The sequence below is a fragment of the Antechinus flavipes genome, chromosome 1 (assembly GCF_016432865.1).
Source record: "Antechinus flavipes isolate AdamAnt ecotype Samford, QLD, Australia chromosome 1, AdamAnt_v2, whole genome shotgun sequence".
Lineage (NCBI taxonomy): Eukaryota > Metazoa > Chordata > Mammalia > Dasyuromorphia > Dasyuridae > Antechinus > Antechinus flavipes.
Genome location: NC_067398.1, coordinates 439,749,774 through 439,761,096, shown reverse-complemented (window position 1 = coordinate 439,761,096; position 11,323 = coordinate 439,749,774). Strand labels below are relative to the sequence as shown.

General features: G+C 41.9%; 1 protein-coding gene across 1 annotated transcript; it reads right to left on the bottom strand.

The window, feature by feature from the left end:
* Positions 1 to 3,622: 3,622 nt before the first annotated feature.
* Positions 3,623 to 7,977, bottom strand: HEY1 (hes related family bHLH transcription factor with YRPW motif 1). The gene is made up of 5 exons (XM_051969997.1): positions 7,540 to 7,977; positions 6,926 to 7,001; positions 6,704 to 6,787; positions 6,429 to 6,510; positions 3,623 to 5,430 (listed from the first exon to the last, which is right to left on the bottom strand). The coding sequence occupies exons 1-5, from the start codon at positions 7,626 to 7,628 to the stop codon at positions 4,832 to 4,834; spliced, it is 930 nt and encodes a 309-aa protein (XP_051825957.1). The 5' UTR covers positions 7,629 to 7,977; the 3' UTR covers positions 3,623 to 4,831.
* Positions 7,978 to 11,323: the final 3,346 nt, after the last annotated feature.

Here is an 11,323-nt window from a genome sequence, read left to right as displayed (position 1 = left end):
AATTTATAGCAAATGAGATTCTTTATTATCAATGTTATTATTCTGTATATTACTTCTAAGCTACTTTTTTTTTTCAACTCCTTTAACATATGGAGATTTATTAGTTACAGAATTCTGGAGCCAGAAATGACCTTAGAAATCAGATAGGCCAGGAGTTTTTAACCCTTTTGTGCCATGAAAGCCTTTGGCAATCTTGTCAAGACAATAGACTCCTCAGAGTGTTTTAAAATGCATACAAAAAAATACATAGAATTACAAAGGAAGCCAATTATACTGAAATAAAAATGTAATTTTTTTTCTCTGTAAGTTTACAGATCCCATATTAAGTACCCTGTATTGATCTAAGGTCACATAGTGGTAAATGGAAGAAGAGCTGAAATTCAAATTCAGTTCTTCTAACTCAAGCTTAATACATGGATCTATGGGTATATATAACATGTGTGATAGAATTATATAGTGATCTGAACCTAAAGATAGATTTCTATTTCAATATCAATGACTGAAAGGTACATTTTTTTTCTTTTAATGCAGAATTTCTTACATTATAGTAGACAATATCATAATCCCAATCTTATCCAACACTCAAGTGAACACACTTGCTATCTCCATTAATGGTATATGTATCCAAAAACTCAGCACCTTAAAGATGATATAAATTTCATAGATTTTGTAAATCCTTAGAAAGCACAATACTTTTTTCCGTCAAAAAACTCTCTTATTACAACTCTGAGATACCACTACACACCTATCAGATTGGCTAAGATGACAGAAAAAAATAATGATGAATGTTGGAGGGATGCAGGAAAACTGGGACACTGATGCATTGTTGGTGGAGTTGTGAACGAATCCAACCATTTTGGAGACCAATCTGGAATTATGCCCAAAAAGTTATCAAACTGTGCATATCCTTTGATCCAGCAGTGTTTCTATTGGCTTATATCCCAAAGAGATACTAAAGAAGGGAAAGAGACCTGTTACGGGCCAAAATGTTTGTAGCAGCCCTGTTTGTAGTGGCTAGAAACTGGAAAATGAATGGATCTCCATCAATTGAAGAATGGTTGGGTAAATTGTAGTATATAAATGTTATGGAATATTATTGTTGTATAAGAAATGACCAGTAGAATGGATACAGAGAGACTTAGAGAAACTTGCATGAACTGATGCTATGTGAAATGAGCAGAACCAGGAGATCATTATATACTTCAACAACGATACTGTATGAGGATGTATTCTGATGGAAGTGGATTTCTTCGACAAAAAGAAGATCTAACTTGATTTCAATTGACCAATGATGGACAGAAGCAGCTATACCCAAAGAAAGAACACTGGGAAATGAATGTAAACTGTTTGCATTTTTGTTTTTCTTCCTGGGTTATCCAACTTTTCCTATGCAACAAGAAAACTGTTCAGTTCTGCACACATATGCTGTGACATATTTAACATGTATAGGACTGCTTGCCATCTGGGGAAGGGGGTGGAGGGAAGGAGGGAAAAAGTCGGAACAGAAGAGAGTGCAAGGGATAATATGGTAAAGAAATTTTTTTTTCAAAATAAAAAAAATGGAAAAAAAAAAAGAAACCCTCTTATTTTAGTTGAAAATGATAAACAAATGAAGCTGGCACTATTTGATCAAGCTAGCTGGTATCTCTGATGAGCTTTGTGATATGCTCTACCAAGGGCTAGGCTTGGAGTCAGAATGTTTACATTCAATTTCTGATATTTGCTAGCTGTGTGACCAAGAACAAGTAAATTTACACACTTTACTTGTCTGTCAAGTGGTGAAAATATCCAAAGTACCTATTTCCCAGGATTGTTGTGAGTCTCAACTAAAATAAAGTGTTTTAAAACTTTAAAGCTATATAAATGTTAGTTATTATTATTATTCTGTCCTGTCACAGGACATTCAGTGCACATACCCTAATGAGGATATTAAATCTCCTTCAACATAATAGGCAGACATAAATAAATATTGGCAGTAGTAATGCAGACTGAAAAAAAAATCTTAGAAACTGATTTTGATATGATAGTCATATAAAACAGGGGTTAAGGTAACAGTATGCTTTCCCCAAAAAGTACCTTTTTGGTACAAGATTAATATTTGCAAAAATGCTACAACTTGTTGCAGAGGGGACTGTTTAAGGACAGAACTAGGACTGGAAACTAAATAGTGGACAAAATGATGCTAGGCAAGAGATTCTTGAATCAGAAGTTAGCAAGTTAGTATTTCCAATGTAGGAAAGTGTTATCCCTAATTCTCCCAGAGGGATACATAAGCAACTGCTAAATTTCAAAGTTCAAACTTCTTCCTTTTGCCTTTATGTCTGGTAATGATTTGTGTTTTTTAATCAGAAAATAAAAGTACATGGTTGGGGGAAAAAGTCAATTCTTTCTATTCTCTGCCAGATTCTGTGTTTTCTCTTTCCCCTGCTGCCTCCAGGATCAAGGCAAACTTCCTTCAGAGTTAAAGGACACTAGCAGTCCTCTTGGCTCCAGTGGATGCCAGTCCTTAATTGGCTAGAAGACCACTTTTAAAGCAAGACTAAAGCACTCGACACCCCTAGGGACCAAGCCAACTGCCTGTCTTCTGACAAGGCTTTGTTATAACCTGAAGCATATGCCTGCTACCATACACAAATAATTCCAAAGTCAAATGCACAAAAAAAAGGGTTAAACACATTCCTCCGAAATATGACAAGGAAGGTCTCCCGGGGCTCTGCAGGTGCAGAATTACAGCTTGCCACATATAATCACTGCCACTGATTCCACAGCCTCTGATCAGTTCTTTAGTGACAGCAATGGGTTTTAAAGGCAATTTTTAACCCCCTCCCCCTCTTTTTTAAACTGTATTAGTACAGAGCTGGGCACACAGAAGGCATTGGGAAGAAACTGAGTTGATTTTAATAGATAGCAAACTTACCCTCTTTTCTCCTTCCCCTCTTCAATTAAGAGTTTTCCTAACTCCTGCCTGACTATACATTTACATAAGTCAGTACAGGGTACACTTATCTGCTAGAGTAATGTCCAGATTATCCTGTCCCTCTGGGGGACCATATCCATGTCTAATTATTCATGTGTAACCTGTCCATAGCCTACAGAACTCAAAATTCAATCTTTGAAAAATTTACCCTGTCAGGCTTATTCAACCCCATGAGATTTCTTTGTTTAGTTAAAATAACATGCATTTTACATAAACTGGTAGGGATTAGAGGAAGAAGAGACCTGGGAATCCATCCATCTCCAACCCTCTCATTTTACATTTGAAGAAAGTGAAAATCAGACCAGTGGTGTGACCTGTCCAAGATCACCCAGCAATTTATATAAAAGCCAGGATCTTAATTCACATCTTCTGGCTTCAAATCTACTGAGTTCAATGTCTTAGGAAATTTAAGCTTAGAGGTTAAATTGTCCCAGATCCCAAGCTTATGCATGCTAGCATTTAAACCCAGGTCTTTTAACTGTACTTTCCACACCAATCATTGGGGATTGGTGAAGTACATGGAACAATAGCCAAGAGTATCTGAACAGAGAAGGGAGAGCTTTCAGCAGACCAAAAGAATAGCAAGTGGGAAAGTACAACCTCCTCCTGCTGGCATAGTATAACACATGTGCACTGAAATACAGATTTTCTTTCTTTTTTTTTTTTATTTAATCACAACACATCAATACAACAGAGATCAAACCGAATTCAGTGGAGGTCATTTAAAAATATACCTTTGAAAGAAATGAACCTGTTTAAAATGCTAGTTTCACAGATGGAACCAAATTAACAAACCATAACAAGAATGCAGAAGAGCCCTTTTAAAGTCCTCAATAACCAAATTTCTATGCACCAGAAAGTGACAGATAATAGTTTTCCAGGTAAAAGAATACATAGGGAAAGGAGTAGGGAAGAGAAGATTAAACATTGAATGTTTCCATAGGATAATTTGAATGAATAACCGCTAGCACACCAGGATAATTATCCATTGGTTTCAGATGAATTTGAAGAACGAAGACATTCATAATATTGGTGAGAGCTTGTATTCTGTAACTTCAGTCTCCCAGTTGCCTCTTCTTCCACCCTCTATAGTTTACACTAAGACACCAAATCCTGAATTTCACACTTCTGCTGGGCAAGGAGTGGTTATTCCCTAGGTGAAAGCTGTCAATCACACCACACTCCAACAGCAATTTGATCAAGGAACCAAATTAAGTATCCACAAAATTCACCCATCTGCTACAAGAGAAACACAGACCATTCTTCTTTTCTTGGATGAAGCTAATTGTTCTGATTTGTCAACGCTTTGTTCAGGAATATAAAACTCAGAATATAGATTACCCCTCCCAAAAAAGTGGTAATTTTTTATAGAACATCTTAATCTGTCAAAATATTCACAAGCAGAATTTATGTTAATGTTGAGCATAGTGGTTTGTAAAAAAAAAAAATCTAAAAAGTTGTATCTAAACAAGAAAAAAAATAACAAAATACTAAATTAAAAGCTCCAAAGTTTTCAGGCAAAAGTGGAATAATTTGGAAATAATAATACATGTTTACAAAATGGATTAGACATTTAGCACAAATCCATCACAGGATGTTGGTTTATCCCCACCACTGCAATTTAATATTTTGGACAAGTTTAACAACTACTTAAAAAAAAAAAAAAAACTAATACAAAATGTAAAAACCAAAAGAGAAGAAAACCATCCAATTTTTATAGGTTCTTAAACGAATTTTACCTAAAATTGTACCTTTTTCCTTCACTTTCACTTATGATCTTAAGGTGAAGTTGGCAACAATCCAGCTCAGCTGGATTTTTAAGCTTTGCCCCATCCCTCCTAAAACTTTAGTTCTTTAAAAAGCTCCAATCTCAGTCCCCCAGGGTCTATAAGGCTTGCCAAGGTTTGTCGCCTGTGTTGGTGCAGAAGGGCTCAGTGAATTCGGGGACAATAAGTGGAAGGAACCAAAGGAGAAGGGGAACGCAGATAGGGATGCCATGGAAGAGAGCAGAGGAGGAGAGAGTTTGGAAGAGGCAGTCACCACAGGGAGCACGGGTCCAAGGCTGCCGTTAGGGGGCACTCTCAAGGAAGTGGTGTCGGCGTGGGACGCTGTCATTCTCCCCTGGTGGTGCGGTTCTGTGGAAGACGCTGGAGTGCTGCTGCTGGAGCTGTGGCCATTCTGGGGCGGGGGCGGCGGCAGCAGCAAGGGATGGGAGATGTGGGGGGGATGTCCGAAGGCACTGCCCCAGGGAATATGTCCAATGCCTGTGTGTGCACTATTGGCAGCTTCCCGCTGAGAGGCGTAATTGTTGAGATGAGACACCAGTCGAACCCGGAGAGGATCAGAAGTGTCCAGCCCTTCAATGATACTAAGGTACCGGGCAACTTCAGCCAGGCATTCTCTAAATCCTAAACTCCGGTAGTCCATGGCAAGAGCATGAGCATCAAAATAGCCTGAGAAAAAGGAACAAAAGAAAAACCTCAGGCCACAGCTATAAATATGCTGCTTCATCTAGATCACACTTCTTCCTGACAAATGCAGGATGCATAAACCATATGCACAGGTTCCACTGGAAAACCAAGTAAATATTTTCTGTATTTCCTCAAACACCTCAGAATTTCTAAGGTCAAACAAAAATGTTTCATTTTGAATTACTAGTATATACTTGCTAATGGCCTATGTTCAAAATCCATTTACCATAGATGCCAAGCAGAAAGTGGAATTATACACCACTAGATGATGTTCAATCATCTTAATGCTTTACTTCAGTGCCAGAAAAATACATCCAGACATGAGAACCTACACAGCACAGTGAAAATCATCAGATACACAGAAGCACAACGTTATCATCATAGGGCTTTTACAAGCACTTAGTCCTCATTCAAGTACTTCTAGTTTACATATGTATAGACAGTTATTTTATTTTTCCATCTCTTTCCATTACACTGTTCTTTCTGTGACAAGATTTTTTTTCTTCAAAGAAATATGACAGTATGGTTTGCTTGCTTTTTTTTTTTTTTAAACCTCCTGGATGTGTAGATAAGGACAAAGAAATATCATCTAGTATGGAAGGAAAAACACATTTCTCCCCCCAAATTACTATGGATTACCATGAAAGTCACTTCATTTGAATCAATGCTGTCATAACTCTGGAGAGCCTCAGACAGCAGTTATTTTCCAAAGGAAGGATCTATTTATACTGGTATAATTTGCAGTCACTATAAAATGGTAGATACACTTCATAAAGCCTCAAGAAAATGTGAAAATTGTGCTGATATACATACAAACAGCACACACATATTTATAAAGATGTACCAATTTTTCCCTAACCCTAATATACTTAGTAAACATAAGATAACAAATTGCATAGAACACAATTGAGTAGTACCAAGGCTCCTTAAGAAGTACCCTTCCTTCCCCCCCTCCCACCGAAGACATTAATGGGCTTTACCTTTTCCCCCTGCTGAATGCAACATTTTGAGGTGATCCACAGTCATCTGCAGAATTTCTGCTTTTTCTAGTTTAGCAGATCCCTGTGAAGAAAGGGAAATGTTTAATTTGGTAGGATATGCATTTGGTGATAACTTCAAAATAAGTTAGGCAGATTCAGTTCTTCTATAAATCACAAGCAACGGGGCAGTTTTCTAAGCGCCCTAAAGGTTCAATTAGTTTATGAAAGTCACAAGGCACCAGTTGGCACACCCGTTGTTCTACTCCATTTCTTACCTGCTTTTCAAAAGCACTGGGTACCAATCTCCTCAGCTCCGACAAACTGTTATTGATTCGATCTCGCCGGCGTTTCTCAATGATCTAACAAGTAGCATGCAAAACAAAGGAATTTCCATTAGTATCATAAATTCTGATGGTTTCCCCCTATCCAAACATAAAGAGACTGAGACAGTGAGAGACAGCGACAAAGATATAGATAGAAATATAATGGAGACTTACGCCTCTGCGACGTTTCCTAGCCAGTATCTGGGAAGAGGTTGATGGGGACATGGAACCAGGAGCGGAACTCAAGTTTCTGAAATAAACAAGAAAACACTATTAAGTAAGGATAGGGTAAGAAACAGATGGAGTGCTGAGAGGAATTTACTGCCTCCCCGGGAATCCCCGCAGACCATGGCAGCAAACTTGCAAAGTTAAGGGTTTAAACTCCGGTTGTGGCTGCCACTAAGTTGAATAGCTAATATGGTGTGATCCTGAACCCCTTCATTCCTAGGGTAAACAGTGGAATGCATGAAAAGGGGGTCCCCCTGTTCTTAGCCTTGGCACAGCATTCACGCACCAAGAGGCCACCCAATGTCTCATTTCGGGCAGGTCAGCTTTGCTGTCACCAGAATCAGAATCACATTCTCTCAGAGCTCAAGTCTCCCTAGGAATCCCTTAGACAACATCCCTGGCCGGTGACTGTCTATAATCATCCTGCTTCAAGACATCCTGGCAGCTAGAGGCTGGGAGACCAATGGGTGGGATGGGAGGCCCTCCTCCCCCCGCCCGTGAGAACAGAGTCCTTTCCCCTCTCCTGCGGGAGCCCCGCAGCGCACCCCTTCTCCTCTCACCCATTCTCATCGGCGCTCTCCTTCTCCACTTCTATGGTTTCGTCCAGCTCGCTATCAGAGGAGCTGTAGTCGGGGTGCGCACGCTTCATGCTGGCGCTCGCAGCAGGCACCAGCAGCGGCACGCACAGGAGGGGAAGACGGGCGGGCAGGGAGGAGTTAACCCGGGAGGCGGCGGCGCCTCAGTGCGCTCCGCTGCTCAAGCTGCACACACACACACACACACACACACTGATCCCCCCTAGCACTTGCCCTCTGGTTAAAACTCAACCATCCCTTTCCCACGCTGCGCCCCTTCCCAGGGCCCAAGGGAGGGCGGGGGAGGAGCTGGGGGAGGGAGAGGGGGCTCCCCGGCGACTTTCTCCTCCTATAAATCCAATCCTGCTTCTCGCTCCACTGATTGGCAGTCGCTCAGGTGGCCGAGAGTGGAGGGGGAAAAGGGGGAGCGGGACCCCGCCCCTTACCTCCACCCTCCAGCCCCGCCCCGCCCAGCCCAACCCCCGCCTGGCGGCTGAGCGCCGGCCGCGAATGGGGGGTGGGTGGACAGGACACCAGCTCGCCGGCGGCCGGGGCCCGCCCCGCCCCGCCTCGCGCGCTCGGATTGGTCTGGCCGCGCGCCAAGGCCGAACCCGCAGCGCCACCGGAGAGCCGCACGCGCCGCGGGCCGTGGGAAAGTGCCTGGGTCCAAGGCGAGCAGCCAATCCGAGGCCGCCAGGGGCGGCGGCGGTGGCGGCGGCGGCGCTGGCGGCCGCTTTGGCGGCGGCGCTGGGCGTTGGGATGAATGGAGGAGGGGGCGGGGGGGCCGCGCGCGCGGGCGGGCGAGGGCGGGGGGAAGGTCGCGAGGAGCCGGCCGCGGGCGGGGGAGACGGGAGCGGGCGGCGGCTCCCCCGTGTGAACCTGAAATCTGAGCCTCCCCAGCCGAGCGGCGGCGGCAGCGGCGGAGGCCGAGCGGGCGCCGGGCGGGCACTGAACCCCGCCGGCTCTGCGCCGCCAGTAAATCACCGCTGCACCACGAGCGAGCGGCTGCGGCCCCGGCGGCGGCGACTGGGGCCACCCGCTGTCCGCGAGCTGGGGGGAGGGGAAGGCCTACGGCGGGTCTTGCACCCCATTCTAGCTACCCTGCAGCTGGGAGGGCATAGTGCACCCGGCTGCGGGTATCCTGCCCCACCAAACCCGAGCCCCTCACTCTTGTACTGTGGCATCCCTAGAGAGCTGGCAAGGAATAGTGGAGGCAGTTATTTGCAGACCCTTAATCACCGTTGTCGCTTATTTGGGGGACTTCCCTGACTCCAAAAACTTTTGTGAATTTAATTCCCGGGGAAATGGGGCGTCTGTTTGCTCTGCACAGACTTGAGAAAGGTCCCCTGGGATACTCAAATTTTGTGTGTGTGTTTTCCCTTTTCCAGTCAGTGGAGACTGAACTCTTTTCTGAGCTGCCGAAATGCACGTCCCCATCTAACGATTCCCACCCCTCCCTTTATCCCCACCCAGGTCCCAACCTTGGATACCTCTTTCTATCCTGGGTCTCAGTTGACTGCAAAGCACGAATAGGGGAGGGTGCTAGAGATAACAACCAAGAAAGAAATTTCATTACGCTTTAAACCTACTCCTGTTCCCATTCTTTGCAATCGAAGGAGTTTCCCTGTGATGCAGTGGTTATCCCCTTGGCAAGGCTTGTAATTAGACCCCAGGTCTTGATTCCAAATCCATTTCTAACCTGTGTTGAATGCCTATTTCATTTTATCACCTTGGGACCTCTGTTTTCTTTTCTTTTCTTTTCTTTTCTTTTTTTTTTTTTTTTTTTTTGCTGAGGCAGTTGAGGTTAAGTGACTTGCCTAGGGTCACACAGCTAGGAAGTGTTAAGTGTCTGAGACTGGATTTGAACTCTGGTCCTCCTGACTTCAGGACTAGTGCTTATCCACTGCGCCACCTAGCTGCCCCCTCTGTTTTCTTTTCTTTTCCATTTTAAATGAAGAAATTGGACTTAAATCTGAAGATCTTAACCCGAGGGTCCATATAGATTTTTAAGGAAATATATAAACTGAGATGGAGAAAAAGTTACACTCCTATTTTCATTATCCTGTAACTGAAATTTAGCATTTCCTTCAATTGTTTAAAATATCTGAGCAGTATTTCATATAGACTTCACCAGACTAACAAAGGAGACTCAAACACACAAAAAAAAGACAAGAATCCTTGCAGTAGATGAACATCCTAGTTCTCTAGTTCTAAATCCCTTTCCCCTTTAAAATTGAAAATTCTAGTTGGCACTTCATTATTCTCCTGTGAAGCAATCCTGATCTGGTGAGAACATCATAAACTTTCTTGGTGATAACATGGTAATTCATGATAACATGAATCCATGATTTTCATTCATCTGAATTTGTCCAAACTGCAATCCATGCAAACCTTTTCACATTGAATGATCATTTCCATTCCCTCTTAGCTTTTTTCCTGAAGGATCCATCCAAACTACTGGAGACTGCCTTCTGGTTTGGTTAATATTTTCAAAGTAGGGGACTTAAAAGAGGGAGGAAAAACAGTCCTGCCTCTGATGTGTGGAGATAGGAAAGTCACTCAACCCCTCTCAGCCTCAGTTTGCTCATCTATGAAATGGAAATATTAATAATACCTACCTCACAGTGTTGTCTTGAGAATCAAGTGAAATAAAGTATAGCACTTTTAAAACCTTAAACTGCTATTGTGATAATGAATTAATTACTAGAACTGCCCTATCAAATAAGATATCTGTAAAACACTAGAATGTTGCTTAGTTTCATGGTCCCATTGGGGGTTTTCCTGGCAGAAATATTGGATTGGTTTGCTATTTCCTTCTGCTCATTTTACAGATGAGAAAACTGAGGCAAACAGGATTAAGTAACCTATACAAGGTCATACACCTGGTAGGTATCTAAAGCCATATTTGAACTCTTGAAACTTGTGCTGGAGCTGTATCCACTGTGCCACTTAGCTGCCTGGCACATGGTAAATGCTCTTTTCTCTCTATTTGATATTTATTCCTTCTCTTTGATTGGTCTGTCTCTTTTTCTCTTTCCACACATTCATGATGATAATTTTTATACCACTTCTTTAAGGCAAGTGATTGTTAGTAATGTGTTGCAGTCAACCCATTTAATTCCATATTGGATCTTTCCTTTGCCATTTGGATTTCCTATTACTGTGATTCTTCTGAGAATCCAGACTCCTGGCAATTACAGCATTGTCAGGAAAAAAAAATGCTAAAAAAAATGGCTTTCTGTGTAAGAGAACACTAAAACCACTGATTAATTTTTCAAATGGGATCCAGTGGACTCTACAATTCTACATCAACTCTGGCTCTATTGCTCCTCTATAAGCAATGGTATCAAACTCAGGAAATCAGGACTACTAAATTCACATAATTGAATGTAAGGATCCTGTAAGCCATGTATCAATTTAGAAAACCACATATTAATGTCAGTGCTCTATTGTATTTGTTATAGGTTTCCCAATGATATTTTAATCTTATTTAGGCCGTGTGTGTGTGGGGGTGTGTGTGTGGGGGGGGGGTGTATAAAGACAACATATTTGTATGCTAAAATAATACTGACTTTTTTTTTTAGCCTAAACTTCATCAGTTAAGACGTGGCTTGTGGGCTTCAGTGAACAAAAAATATAAAGATAATAAAATATAAATTATAAATATTATTATATATGTATTATATATATAGTCATATATATAATATATATTATTATTATAAATTATAAATAAATAATCTAAATATAAAGATAATTTTAAAAATGTAAC